This window comes from Orbicella franksi, chromosome 6 (genome assembly GCF_964199315.1).
Source record: "Orbicella franksi chromosome 6, jaOrbFran1.1, whole genome shotgun sequence".
In the NCBI taxonomy this organism is placed as follows: domain Eukaryota; kingdom Metazoa; phylum Cnidaria; class Anthozoa; order Scleractinia; family Merulinidae; genus Orbicella; species Orbicella franksi.
This window is the reverse complement of record NC_138150.1, coordinates 25,536,748-25,551,096: the sequence shown is the minus strand read 5'-3', so window position 1 is coordinate 25,551,096 and position 14,349 is coordinate 25,536,748. Positions and strand designations below refer to the sequence as shown.

Below are 14,349 nucleotides of genomic sequence, written 5' to 3'. Positions count from 1 at the left end.
CTCTTGTAAACGGACTACGATACTTCCCATGATGCACTTGGGAACATTCAACATGGCGGCCCGAGCAACAGCTAAGTCTCTTAGACTCTTAGCATCGTATAAAGCGACTTGCTATCGATCGTATAGCAGTATTAGGTACAATTTATCTCTAGAACATTTAAAGCAATGCAATGCTGTTTGATAACGTAAGTGACATGTTTATTTGTAGCTGTTCGTGGTGTGTTTCTCTTCAAAGATGGCGGATTCACACGCGCTTCAATTCTGCAGCCTACAATTCCACATTGTCGGCTCCGCAGCCAGATGATGCAGTGAAGGAGTACCCTGAAAAGATCACAAATATTGTAGATGAAATATCAAAACTGACACTTATAGAGGTTGCCGATCTGAATGAGTTACTGAAGGTAAGGAAGGTTTTTTTGTAGGCAACATCCAACCAGGACATAAAAAAAATCGATAATTCCGATACTCGATAACAATCGATAGTGATTGATCGAGTAATATCGAAAATCGATCCTCAATATTTTTGCGCTCATTGATTTTAATCAATTACAATCGAAAACGATCAATTTCATTTAAACACCATCAATTTCCGTAATCGTTGGATGTTGTCCTTCAGTAGCATTTTAAATGAATTTTAACTATCAATTTCCGTCGAAAACTATCGATCGATGTGTTGCATCCTATATATATTCTTGACATCCACCCTGTAGCACCTGCAATAAACACACTTGCCAATAACTGTTTCTCTTTTGGATGTGGACTGGTTTACATAACAGAAATTCAGGAAAAAAAAACCGTTCAAGTGAACTACTTATGTGAAAACCTCGGCATTAAAAGCCACGTTTTGAAATTCCAAAAGTGATAACAGTGCTTGGTCAGGTGACTTTTAGTGGTTTGCTGTTTTAAGGTTTCCTTTGGAAATGCGCAATGTCAAAATTAAGGTTCTTTTAGCACCTCCTTGTCTGTGCTTTTCTTGGACACCTGTGATAAATGTTCCCTTCTGTTTTTCAGAAAACGCTGAAAATTGAGGGTGCTACCATGATGCCAATGATGGGTGGCATGCCCATGGCGGCTGCACCTGCTCAGGTGAGCTGTTAAATTTAAATCACAATAAATTTGTTCAAGGGAGACATCAGTCTGGGACTCAAAGAGAAATAAACTCTCCATTTACATGTGCCATTTACAAGAGAATGCATAGGTTTAGTATTTTATTCTCATAGTGGTGACAAGTCATTGCTGTGTTTAGTCTCACATATTCATCTACAAATGTATCAATAATGTGGCAAAGTGTGTCAACCAATGTGTTGGCCAAAACTGGGTTGGTGGGATCAGATTCTTTTCTGTTACCCAAATTAAGTAAATTGCATTCTATTGAGTCCTAAAGACTATGACAAGCCCCTAGTCAGACTGCTTGCAGTCACCCCCCCCCCCCCCGCTCCCCTAATATTTATTTTCTTACTGAATTATCCCTGCTACCCACAATCATTTGTTTTAGTGTACAACCATTTTATATTTTAGGAGGAAGAAGCTGAGACAGAGAGGGCAGAACCAACAGAATTTACAGTTAAATTAACCCAGTTTGATGCTGCAAGCAAAGTAAAGCTCATAAAGGAAATCAAGAATCTTGTACCTGGACTTAACTTGGTTCAGGTTAGTAGAAAAGTCACAATCCTGTTGTAAGTCAATACAAGTCTTACAATCATCTTACTGTTTGTTGTGTTCTTGGATCACATTTTATTGAGATCAAAACTTTTACAAAACTGCCACTGGTTTTGGTTTATTTGGTTGAGAGGTTCCTTGTTGTAGACTTTTGTCATTAATTTTGGATTGAACCAATTGTCGTAATTTGTTAGTTGAATGAGATTTTTACATTTAAATTTGTATATTAATTGTTTGCCACACATACAGTTAGCCAGGAACTGCTATGATTTTGTTTTCAATTGATGGTTTGAAAAGAATAGTTGAAAATGTGTTCTACTTGGAAACTTCAACCAAAGTAACTGTTTCAACCTGTGCTTGATGGAAGGCAAAAAAGTTGATCAAAATAAGTTAACTGAAATAAAAGCGTACATGTAATATTTTAAGTTCTCAACTAAGAGCTGGTGAATTTCTTGGATGTTGCATTGTTCAGACTTCTTATAGAAGACAGCTTAAATAACGTGTGCTTCTCATCTTGTTATTATTATATCTTCATCTTTTCAGGCCAAAAAATTTGTTGAATCTCTACCTCAGAATGTGAAGGAGAAAGTAAGCAAAGAGGAAGCTGATGAAATGAAAAAGGTTTTAGAGGCAGTTGGAGGAACAGTTGAAATAGGAGTTTGAAACATTGTACAGTGAACAAAATTTGGTATTAAAATGTACGTAGTTCTCACACATGTTCCTTTTCTTTTAATTTTATTAATAATTAAGAAGACTAAATTTTGCCCTGCTATGTTCTCTAAGGGCTGATTTAGACTGACAGTGTACAACTTTGTTGTGGAGGCGCTGTGGCCTCATGGTTTGTTTGCTTGGCTCTGAATCGAGTGGTTTGGATTTGACAAGCTAACGACAACTCTACAAAATGAATGTTGTAGAATTCTGAGTATAAGAACTGGTCTTGCTTATGCAACAATGTACATGCAAGTAAGTGAGGGAAGTTTGCCATCACCATATTGAAATAAAATTATCTATCTATATAACCTCGATTCACAAGGGGTTTTGGGTGAGCTTATAAAAGGGGTTCTGTGTCAAGGTTTATAGGTGGTAAGAAGAAATGTTTCAATATAAGCTAATAAAAGATAACTTGAGACTAACATACAGCAGTATCAAAATTTGCAGGTGCAGATCTGGGATGAGTGGTGACTGTTTTCCGAAACAACGAGTGTCTTCTAGAGGGGTCTAGGGCCATACTCTCTCTTAAATGCACAAGTTAGGAAACTGATATGATACACAGAGGTCCTTGTGTGGAGCCTCCTTATTATAGCAAATAGGTTTGATTTACAGGCCATAATAATTTGTGTTGCACTCTTGTGAGGGTCCAACATGAGTTTTGAAGGATGCAGAATGAGAGATAAACTGGAAGCTGGATGTGGGACAAAAATACTTTGGTGGGAGTGGGATTTGCTAATCAACGGCTGGAATATGCAATAATTTTAAAATTGATGACAGGATACAGGATAAAAAACAGAAAATTACATGTCATGACTGTTATGGACCAGGATGGTGGGATTGAACTAAAGATAATGGCAGTATGCGGGATTGAAAAAGTCCATGTTAAACCCTCACTTGTCATGAGTTTGTCATGAGTTTGTTGTGTGTCAAAGTTTCATTATCTAAAATTGGCCCTGCTAATTCTAAGATGTTGAATACAAAGTTCTAGAGTTTGTTTCATGCCATGAGACAGAAGAAGCACTGCCACTGGTACAATGTGAATGTATTTGTTTTCCACAGTAATGCCAATTTTAGTAAGTTGTAGTTATTATTAAAGAAAATTATTTTTACTGGTGGTTGTCCTGTAAGATTGTTAAATATGATGTTGTAGTAGTGTCTAATCACCCCTGAGATAAACTGATGCTTCCTGTTTTGTACCTGAATGCATTCCAAAGCAATAAAAGATTCTGCAGCCATGTTCTCATGCATCAAAATAAACTATTTTGACCACCAAATGGTTTAAATAGGGTTACTTCTACACTTTTTTTAATATAGATGCTCACTGAAAACTGTTCTTTCTCTGGTCAACCTTTATCATACATAAGGGGAGTTGCTATCCTGCAATGAAGTACTATTTAAAAGTCCCATAACAGAAATTCTCTGTAGCTCCTCTGGTGCATGCTTTGACACCGACTGAGACGAGAGATTGCAGTTTCTCTTTCAGATGGTCAAGTACAAGGAAGTGGTCTTGGTCTTTGTCACCCTCTTCTGTTTCCTTACTTGCACTTCTAAGACTACAAAGATCGGGGGAAAATAACCATTGAACATGAAACTGAGCTCATTACAACAGTACAGTTGAACCCCACTATTTTGAACTCTCAGGGGTAATGAAATTTTCTCCAAATTACATTTGGTACACATTTGATCTAGTTTAATTAAAGACTTAACACATCAATCACAAAGTAGGGGTTTAACCTAGGTTTAATACAGACTACAGATTTGACCTAGTTGGAATACTGTTTTAACCTGAGAACAAATTTTACCTACAACATACACGCCTCAAACTTCTTGAACCTCTGTTTACACTAAAAATATGTGAAAAGAACAGCTCTGTGATCATAAGGTTTGAGATTTTTCTCCAGCTTTCCGGGCGCAAAAACTTTTTGGGACCTTCGAGAAACTGGCCTCAGGAGGCAATCAAGGTCCATAATATAATCACATCCCTTAAATAAACTAGGCCACTATCCAGCTACCCTGACTAAACGAAACCGTTTCTTCTCTTGATGGACACCAGAAGGCAATGAAAAGCCGGCAAGATAGGCCCATTAACCTGCTTGGGTAGCCAATCACAGGTTAGAAGTTTGTTCATTGTACCCTCTCACAGAGCTAGCCATGTAATGTTACCTCAACAGGTAGGGCTGGAGCAAAGGATCAAAGAAAGAAACAAGAAAATGAGCTGCAGTGGTATCTGCAGCTATTTTAATATGTATGTGATATAAGTGCCCAGAAAAAGACTCATTTCTGGGCACTTACCTCTGATATAGCATGAAATGACTAAATTGTTTTGTCCCAAGGCAAGGGACTGGAGGAACCAAGGTGGCTCATTTCTGTTGGCCACTTATCTCTGATAAAGCGTGAAGTGACTTCAGTATTGCTACTCCCCTAAATTAGAATACGGGTTGAAGTGATTCTCCAGTATTGCATTGTGCATCCTTACTGTGCATAATTTATGGCGTCATTAAGGTGGCTGAACACAGTTTTCACATGCACTTTTGCTGATGCTTTTGCCCCCTCTTTTAATTTATAATTAAAGTTCTCATATGATAAATATTCATTGGACAAAGTCTGAACAAAAATCTATGTGGAGTTTTATTTCAGGGGAATTACCTTAACTGTAACCAGTTATATGGTGGTGGGACAGAAATGTTTATGAAGGTATAGTGCTGCTGGAAACAGTGAACATCTAGTCTCCTCTTTCCTGTAGCAGAGACAGTGCAAACAAACTGATGGCCCACTCACTGTGGTATCACTTGCCTTCTGAGAGATGGGTAGGGTTAAGTCTGCATACGAGCCAAGTGGCCCATCAGGCCAGAGCTTATCCTGTTTCCTGTAGCATGAAACAACTAGGAGTATTTCTACTACCCATTGGATAGGACGCTAGCCCATAACAGGTTTACCCCCAGCATTAAGTTTGCCCGTACCCATTTATACACCTGGATGGAGGGAGGCAGGCACTGCGAGAGTAAAGTATCTTGCCCAAGAACACGATGCGACGTCCCTGGCCAGGGCTCGAACCCAGACCACTCGATCTGGAGATGGGCGCACTAACCATGAGGCCACTGCCCTGAGGGGCCTTTTGGGTATAATCTGCAGCATCTACTCGTACGGATGGCACTATCGACTCAGGAATTCAATAACCAGTGAGTATTAACATCAGATAGAACCTTTCATCCAACTGCAGCAAATATGGTCAAAATAACGCTCGAAACAAGTACAATAATATTATAGAGCAATATTGTGTAGTTATTTTCACAGCAGAAAAACTGATTGAGAGGTTGACCCACCTGATTCAAAATCGTCAAACTCTCCCACTTTTGCCGATAAATCTATTGACTACGGCAGTTGAATAAACCTCTTATTAGATGTTTTGATGTGTAGTATCACTGGATATTTTTTACTCATTGTTTGTATTTTGACTCAGCCCATGGGTTCTTAATACAGCACAACTTGCAAAAATATATATTACTTATTAACCAAGAGTAAGGTCTTTATGGGAAAATCTCAAACCTTCCCATATCGACAGAGTGATAGCCAGGTCAATACAGCAAGGCCGAGGTTTGAGACCGGTAGAGACCGAATGTTCAAGGTTAATAAGTTGTTTATTACATGGCTTTTTGCTTTGGTTTTGCGAGCCCATAATTGGCCTGTGGACATTACGGGAGAATAATGCCATAGAATTAGCCAATCAGTGCATGTTATATTGGCTACAAACACAAGTAATATAATAAATATGAGTTATTGACTAAGCATGAGGTCAAGATGGTTGGATATTGGCCAAGTTCTTTTTTTGCGTGTTTATGGACTGAGACGGAGTCAAGGTCCACAATCATGTTAAAAAAAAAGAATGAGGCAAATATCCAGCCATCTTAACCGGACAAGCTTGGTCAATAAAGGATTTATTGTATGGAAAAAGAACACCATTTTCTTGCAGGATACGGCGGGATATCCAGAGTGGGCAAGATAGTGCCATCTTGCCTGGTTGGGTAGCCAATCACACCTAAGGATTTTGTTCATCTTGTCCACTCACCGAGCTAGCCGTATAATAAAGTGTGATACTACACACCAAAACATCTAATAAGATATATATTCTTGTGGATAGTGTTATCCAACCTTTCATCAAACTGGTTCTGGGTGGAGAGAGGTACTGTCAGAGTAAGAATCTGTATCTAAGAAATGTTTGACAACCAAGATGAAAAGTCAGCTATCGTAGAGGGAAAACAAGCACAACATTACAGGTTGCTTGACAATAAGGTTTTCACACTATATTTTTATAACTATTATCATTCATGTGGAACAGAGTACAGCTTAGTTAACAAACCTAACTGTACCAAAAGCTTAACAAAACAGAATTACATAGAAGAAAGTTTGTTCTCTTAGCATCACAGCATTTCATATCTATCTTACATATTTTCATTCGACAAAATTAATGGAGTTTCTATAACACTCTGTTTAGAAATAGCGATTTCGTTTGTGCGAAGGAGACTCCATAACTATGTCTGTTGAACAAGCGGAGCGCTTTCTTCCCTCTCTCACTTCTGTATCACCATAGTTTGCATCAGAGTGACTTCTACGACGAGGACTGTGATAAGAACCTAGGCCCCCTGCAGCAGCAAAGAAAGCAGCTGTGTTAAGCTCTGGTCGGACAGCAAAGGTATCCAAAGGTGCACCATAACACTGTACACCAGTGTCAACAATATCGGAGTCCATTCCAGAGGGCAAAACCATTGAATTTGACCCTAAAGTTGTAGTTGAAGTGTTTCTCACTTCATGAGTCCGTCTGGGTGGTGAACGGCCAGCCAAATAAGACAACAGTTCCTCACGAAGGATAATTTTCTTTTTCTTCTTGGCCCAAGAAAGAACATCTTTACTACGTTTTTGATATCCAGACTGGTACCCCAAGTCCAAACCACGCTTGAAGGCATCAGCACCATCTGAAAGAAAAATTACGTAAATCAACAAACCAGTTACCATACATTTATACCTGAAGGTTAGGAAGACAAGCTAATGGTCCAGACACCACTTAAGATTATCATCCAAAAAAAGTTTCCTGCTAAAAGCACTGACTTTATAACTTCTGTAATTCATCATTTCTGTTACTACAGAATTGTTTTATCCATGTCAAAGTGGAATTTTATCAACCACTTATATTTTTCTCCACTGCTAGATGTTGCGAGAGGTAATTTTGCAAACACTTAGCTTACATGCTTACTACAGAATTGTTTACTACAGAATTGTTCACTCATTACTCACAAAAAATACTGAGAAAAAAAGAGGACTACCCATACTTGTAACCTAAGGAATTACACAACAAAACTACTGCCTTAGAGAAAAACATACATGTAAGTGGCTTCTAAAATATTTTGCAACAAATAGGCCTGTTAATGAATGCAGCCCTGTGGCCTTAGCAATCATAAAAAGGTGGCACATTTAAGAAGAAATGGGAGGAGAAAAGGAAAGGACATAAGTTATTTTTAGACAACAGATTGCATTCTGAAATTTATGCCAGTTTGAATACCTGAAGTATAAAAAGATTGGTAAAGCTGTGTAAACAAAAACGTATGCAAACATATCACTATATGGTACGTTAAAAGTTATTTGGCAAAAGAGAATCATTTGGAGTCCGATTATCCAACAAAACTATTTTGCATTCCAGAAAAATGAACACCTATAATACTTCTTTAATATGTTTCCAAAACAATCAAACTAATATTAGATTCTTAGCAATTTCAAACACAAGAAGTTACTAGAAATTACTGCGACGAAAGAAATTTTATGCTGCAACAGGTACTTCAACATCTCCCATGCCGATAATTTGCCATGATTAGAGCGCAGCAAATCGATTACAACGTCGTGTATAATTAGATAATTACGAAACGCATGAAAGTAAACGGGGTACAGAATAACTGCATAACTCAAACGTCACCTAGTATAAAATCTTTCTTAAAATCACCTTTACAATTTACATCTCAAACGCCTATACTAACCTGGAACATTCAAGGATACTTTAGAGATACAACTTGACGAGGTGTTTGAAGAAAGAAATCCTTCTTGTTTAATAAAAGGAAATCTTACTTACATTTCTCGGAACTTTTTTCGTTAAATTATTGTCGATGGAAAAAGGAACGAACGATGACAAAGAAAATCTACAGTACATAATTATCCTTTCATTGAACTTATGTTTATTCGTAATCGTAATTTATGGGAAAATTAAAATGCCGTTTCGAAAGAAATTGCGTATGAAGAAGACGAGTCGACCACGCGCTTGAAAATCTGGGATCACAGTTTAAACATGTAAAAATATATTGAAGGGAATACTATACCTTTGTACAGAAGAGTTATCGTGTTTGCAGTGTCTTGAAAAGGACTCCAGAGGCGATCACATGTTTGGTTGCGATTGTGACGTTCTGCGGAAAAAACACAATTGATGAAAGGGTTTGATGTCGTTGCAGTCGCAGAAACTTCGCCTGAACTTGACGGCAATAGTTGGCTTACAGGACCTTAAGGGCAAACACCTTACCTTTATAAAGTTGGGCACAGGCCGTTGCTGCATTTTGAAACAAATTCCTTAACCGCTGCAATGCTTGCTCTTTTTCAATAGCGGATCTCTCGTCAACGTCGGGTTGCGACTCTAGCTGTTCAATGCATTGCTTTTCCCAGTTTGTGAAGCCCCAAGGTTCATTTCCCCCTTCAAAATCGTCCCTGTCTCTTCCTTCCATTATTTTTAACAGTGAGATTGCTTTTACACTTCTGTAAAACTTCTAGCACGCAGGAAAAAAACGTTACATCAATCTTCCAACCTCTGAACCCGCCGCTCAGGCACCGCCATGTTTTCTTCAAATGACGAACCCCAGAAGGAGTGGCCACAAAGCAGTCTTTGCCGAAGATTTTAGCGGTGAGGAGTGAGGGCTGGGGGCGACTTGTGATGTGAAGGGGGAGATGGGTCAGAAGTCGGGAGAACAGCAATGCAGTTTTCTTTTATGGCCACAATTTGCTGAATGTTGCTCCTCCTCTGACTGCCAACTATATTAGGGTTTTATATTGGTCTTGCAGTAAAATGATACTAAAATGTCTTTAAAAAATTACAAAATTTGCTACTGATTACAATTTAAAAACAAAAATCTTGTTTTTTGCATAGCGGAGTTTGAGCGGATAACGCCCTGAAGTTAATGTTATGTAAAACATTGTTAAGATATGGTTAAAGAAGGAAGGAATCATATAATGGTTGACTGGAAAGCGCCCCCAGAGAACCCACAGTCTCTTCCGGCGATCCATTGGACAAAGATGGGCCGATACCGTTTCTTTTTACGATCGAAACTCCTGACCGAGTACGCCCGATACGGACAAAGTCGCTCGATACTGTTACGTCATTGAGTTAACTGGAATGTCACGTGATCTGTTTAGAACCATACTTTACTATTACTGAGGGCGAACAATATCGTTTGTTATACTGATCGCGGACTCCGTTAAAATGAGGTTGTTTACGTTCGTTAAATAGAGGTTTGAGCAAATGCTCATTTTACGGCCAGTTGCCTCGGACTGTAAATCCCGGAGGGGGGTGGGTGGAACTAATACAATACAATACAAAAAGGACGGGGTTGCTCTTAGCTTAGTACCTTTTAGCCTCGGTCAATCGTTTTTGGGTCACGTGGTCCGGGACGTTCGTCTCAGATACGTCCCCGAAATCAGTTGACCGTGAAGACCTGGGAAGAGAGGTCGCCTTCCCGCTGTGTCGACGGCATAGCTTCGATGGTTTTCGGCCCATTCTTATTTCGATTGTGCAGGAGTAGTTCATTATCCAATTTCTCCCTTTTCGGCTTTTGGGAAGAGTGGACAACCTTGGTTAGTGAAGAAGCAAAAGTATAATGTTGGTCTTAAGGCATTTAATTCCTAAACTTTCCAAAAGTGCATCGTGTCCTACGCAGGTGCCCCGAGGCCATAGAGGGGTGTCATCTTGGGGACAGACGTACAGTGCAATTTCAGCTTGCGTGCGATTAACTGGGATAACATTTCGTGGTGGCAATCAGCAGTACAGAGAGAAGACGACTACGCCTTCACCTGTGGCGATCACTGAAGTGTTTGCTGATAGTGAGGCCGTGAAGATCCGCTGGCAGGATGGAAGCAACACAAAATTCCATAACATTTGGCTGCGTGATCATTGCCAGTGCAAGCAGTGTTACAATTATGACACACATCAGAAAGAGCTGAACATTTTAGACGTTCCACTTGATATTCAACCAGTAAATGTGGCCATTCATGACCAAAACAACCTGTCAATCAAGTGGCCAGACAGTCATGAAACAATTTATGATGCAGAATGGCTCAGAAGACACTCTTACACTGGAGGCACCAAACCACGAAACCACAAAGAAGAGCTGTTCTTGTGGGACAAGATAATCATTGAATCAAACATGCCTTGTGGCTTTGATTTTGCCAAGGTTCTTTCTGACGATGATGAGCTTTTCACACTCTTTCAGGGAATTATAAGGTATGGCTTTGCATTTGTAGATAACACACCAACTGAAGTTGGTGCCATAGAAGAAGTGGCCACAAAGTTGAGTGGCTTTGTCAGGGAAACACATTATGGTAAACTATGGGAATTTTCAAATGAGGTTTTGGAACATGTGGACACTGCTTACACAGCAGCCTACCTCCGTGGACACACAGACAGCACCTATTTCACAAATCCGGTTGCACTTCAGATGTTGCACTGTGTTGGGCATGAAGGAACTGGTGGGATGAATTTGCTGGTGGATGGCTTCTTTGTAGCAGAAAAGCTGAAGAAAGATGACAAGGACTCCTTTGATTTCCTTTCATCAACTACACTTCCTTTTCACTACAAATCCGAGAGCCTTCACTTGAAAGCTCATGGGCCAATAATTGAGCTTGATCCCTTTGATGGTGGTATTTCCCAGATAAGGTTTAATAATTATGATATGGAAACTTTGGATTGTCTCAAGTATGGCGATATTCCTCGATATTACAAAGCTTTGAAATCATTCACTGGTCTCACGTGTGCTCCAGAGAATCAGTTTTGGTTCAAGTTAGTTCCTGGTTTGTTGCTGATCATGGGCAACTGGAGGGTACTGCATGGAAGATCCTCCTTTACGGGAAAAAGGACAATGCATGGCTGTTATCTTAATGGGGATGACTTCTTTGGAAAGTACAGGGCAAAAGCTGCTGCCCACAGTATGTGACTTTATACGTGCATATTATGGTAATTCACTTCAATTCATTTTTTTCAAACAAAGTTACTTAACTCTTCACTCTCAAAAATGGCTCACTGCACATTATTAATAAATACCTAAGCAAGATTCTAAACATCAAAAGTGGTGATAACAGCATATTTACAGTCAAAACAGCTCAAGTGTTCCTGCCAAGGGTGAATGAATGAGTTCATTATCAGAAATTTGATTTCATTACTCATTTCAATAGTCAGTTATTTAAGTGAAGAGTAAAAAATTCAAAACAAGACTCGATCCAATACTCAAATTTTGATTGGATTAATGAACAATACGTTTATACCATATTTGGAATGCTAAGCACCAGGACTTCTCCCGTAGTGGTGGGAAAGATATCAAAGATGGTTGACATCGAAGCAAATTTTATGGAAGGGACAGAAAAGGTAGGTTTACGTCAAGATACCTGACTATTTTTGAAGAGCTTCATTTTAGATAAAGTTCATTAATCCAATCAAAATTCGAGTATTGGATCAAGTCTTGTTTTGAATTTTCTACTCTTCACTTGAATAACAGACTATTGAAACGAGTAATGAAATCAAACTTCCGATAATGAACTCATTCATTCACCCTTGGCAGGAACGCTTGAACTGTTTTGACTGTAGTATAGTTCCAAGTCTGATATTTTTACACAAAATTTCATATAGTTTGTCCTTCCAGTATATTAACTTAATGTAGCCTTAATGTAGCCTTTCATTCCTTTTATTTCCACTTATTTTAGTCCTAACATATTACCATTGTTACACAGCATACATTGTATCATAGACAGTAGGTCCACGTCAGCCTCTGGCTACCTTTAATTTAACCTCATGGCTCAAAATAATTTTTGGACCGTGGCCGGTCATGTTGACCGGCCAAAGTAATTTTAGCTCGGTCATGTCTCGTTTCTGACCAGTCAGGTATTTTATTCAGAATGAATAATGTGACCACGTCAACATGACATGACCGGTCAACATGACCGGCAAGTGAAGTTTTTGGCCAGTCAAGTCACCATTCTGGCCAGACATTGTCTGTTGACTGGCCATTATTTTGAGCCGCGACCTACTAAAACAAATAAAGTATGCATGTATGTGTGAATGTATCTAGTATGTGATCCAAAGATTGTTATTAATTTGATAAGATGCATTTGAACTTAGTATATTCGTATAGTAAAGTAAACATGGATTATTTTATATTTGACTATTTTTATGAACATTCCAGAGCTCAACGTTGCAACCACTGGGGTTGCCAATGCCACCAAACTTTTTTCACTGGTGACTAACTTTTCACACTTTTTGTGAAATACTTTTCCTGGCGACTAAATCTGAAAATTTAGGGGCCAGCTGGCCCCAAGGTTTTTCCCTGAAAGTTGAGCCCTGAATGGTGTGAGTTCAATTCATTTCTTTATCCCAAGCAGGTGTTTAAGATATATTGGTCTAAGGAAAAACTGCTGATTTGGACTGAAAGTGCTTGCAGATCTGCTTGGTGAGACCAAGTTCAGTAGTCAGAGTTAATTGTCATGTCCAACAAGGTGTTTGTGTTGTGAATGTTGAATAGTATGTAGATGTTTTGAATCAGAGATAATTATTTGCCAAGACTGTCATGGATTTGTTTTTCTCTCTTTATCAGTTTCTGTTTCAATTATCTTTTTTTTCTAGCTAAGAGTTTTTCTATTTTGGTAATAAAGTGTGACAGTGTTGTTTTGTGTTTTGTTGTGTTATCTTCAAGATCACAATTTGAGCACACTACTAGTTGTACCTGGTTCGTGCAAGTATTATTCACAAGGTTTCACTAAAGCTGACATGGATTCCTAGTTTCAAGTATTAATTTACAACCTGGCTGGGCTGCAAAAACTAGCTTAAGGCTATAAAATAACTGGCAAGAGGGTCCAACCCTTCTGCCTGTCATTCTCTCATGGTGGATCATTAACAAATTAAAATTCTAATCTGATCATCGCACACCATGTGATGTAACAGGTCACTGTAAATATGAGATAATTGTTAATCTGTAAGTTTCTTTTAATCAAGGCAAATAGACAGGAAAGGCGCATTACAACTCCTAATTCAAAATGTACGCAAATTAAATTTGTTACCTTTATTGTTTGCAAATGATTATAATAAAATAATATATATTATATTATAAATATTTATTACTATATCATATATTTATAACAAATATATATTATATATAATAATACATGATGCAATATAGTATAGAGTACAAATTACAATGACATTAAATAACTTGGCTCTATCAGTCTAGTCCAAAACTTTAAAGGAACTTCATGAGACAGTAATGTGCAATAATTACAATTTTGTCCTGCATTTGTTGTAAAGCTTGTATTGTTATCTATCAGCTGTGGCACAGAACACCCAAACAATCAGATCAACAAGGCTCTTTGCAATTAAATTTTATCCAGACAGACAGACAGACAGACAGACAGACAGACAGACAGACAGTCAGACTGACAGATTAAGACTTAATTTATCCCTGAGCTATTGGGGCTTGTTAGGTGCATTACTTAAACAGCTTGTGAGTTAAGTTAAAAGACAAAAAAAATATTTAGCTAAAGATTCTGTAAATGACCTCCAGCTAATGTCCCTCCATAAAAGACGGCATTATTTAAACAAATTCTACCATCTGAAATTAACAGTTTCATCAAGGTGCATGAATACTGACCATGAATATTGCAAACAGGGCATTATTAATAGCTCTGAATACCATT

At 38.4% G+C, this 14,349-nt stretch overlaps 3 protein-coding genes across 5 annotated transcripts; 2 read left to right on the top strand and 1 right to left on the bottom strand.

Annotated features, from left to right (window-relative positions):
- Positions 1-13: 13 nt before the first annotated feature.
- On the top strand, positions 14-3,481 carry LOC145489329 (large ribosomal subunit protein bL12m-like). Of its 2 annotated transcripts, XM_081468298.1 has the most exons (6): positions 14-135; positions 209-401; positions 1,012-1,086; positions 1,519-1,650; positions 2,203-2,357; positions 2,818-3,481. In XM_081468298.1, exons 1-5 carry the CDS (start codon positions 29-31, stop codon positions 2,320-2,322), a joined length of 627 nt encoding a protein of 208 aa, XP_081324424.1. In that variant the 5' UTR covers positions 14-28; the 3' UTR covers positions 2,323-2,357; positions 2,818-3,481. The 2 variants fall into 2 exon arrangements, with proteins under 2 accessions (XP_081324424.1, XP_081324423.1); XM_081468297.1 differs by having other exon boundaries at positions 2,203-3,481.
- An 88-nt stretch (positions 3,482-3,569) lies between these two features.
- LOC145489328 (HUWE1-associated protein modifying stress responses-like) lies at positions 3,570-9,881 on the bottom strand. Of its 2 annotated transcripts, XR_014049586.1 has the most exons (4): positions 8,927-9,881; positions 8,730-8,813; positions 4,134-7,340; positions 3,570-4,055 (listed from the first exon to the last, which is right to left on the bottom strand). XR_014049586.1 is itself a non-coding variant. In XM_081468295.1 (3 exons), exons 1-3 carry the CDS (start codon positions 9,123-9,125, stop codon positions 6,859-6,861), a joined length of 765 nt encoding a protein of 254 aa, XP_081324421.1. In that variant the 5' UTR covers positions 9,126-9,881; the 3' UTR covers positions 3,570-6,858. The 2 variants fall into 2 exon arrangements, 1 of the variants encoding a protein (XP_081324421.1); XM_081468295.1 differs by having other exon boundaries at positions 3,570-7,340.
- A 158-nt stretch (positions 9,882-10,039) lies between these two features.
- Positions 10,040-13,323, top strand: LOC145489322 (trimethyllysine dioxygenase, mitochondrial-like). Its single transcript, XM_081468284.1, has one exon. The coding sequence runs from the start codon at positions 10,272-10,274 to the stop codon at positions 11,601-11,603; it is 1,332 nt and encodes a 443-aa protein (XP_081324410.1). The 5' UTR covers positions 10,040-10,271; the 3' UTR covers positions 11,604-13,323.
- The last annotated feature ends 1,026 nt before the right edge of the window (positions 13,324-14,349 follow it).

What these genes read in the sequence shown, in the direction of transcription:
- LOC145489329 (XM_081468298.1), top strand. Translation starts at nt 29, where the DNA reads ATGATGCACTTGGGAACATTCAACATGGCGGCCCGAGCAACAGCTAAG. An exon ending in CGATCGTATAGCAGTATTAG is followed by an intron (nt 136 to 208) that starts GTACAATTTATC and finishes GTTTATTTGTAG; the next exon opens with CTGTTCGTGGTGTGTTTCTC. An exon ending in CTGGACTTAACTTGGTTCAG is followed by an intron (nt 1,651 to 2,202) that starts GTTAGTAGAAAA and finishes TCATCTTTTCAG; the next exon opens with GCCAAAAAATTTGTTGAATC.
- LOC145489328 (XM_081468295.1), bottom strand. Translation starts at nt 9,125, where the DNA reads ATGGAAGGAAGAGACAGGGACGATTTTGAAGGGGGAAATGAACCTTGG. An exon ending in CTGTGCCCAACTTTATAAAG is followed by an intron (nt 8,814 to 8,926) that starts GTAAGGTGTTTG and finishes TTTTTTCCGCAG; the next exon opens with AACGTCACAATCGCAACCAA. An exon ending in GATAACTCTTCTGTACAAAG is followed by an intron (nt 7,341 to 8,729) that starts GTATAGTATTCC and finishes TTTTTCTTTCAG; the next exon opens with ATGGTGCTGATGCCTTCAAG.
- LOC145489322 (XM_081468284.1), top strand. Translation starts at nt 10,272, where the DNA reads ATGTTGGTCTTAAGGCATTTAATTCCTAAACTTTCCAAAAGTGCATCG.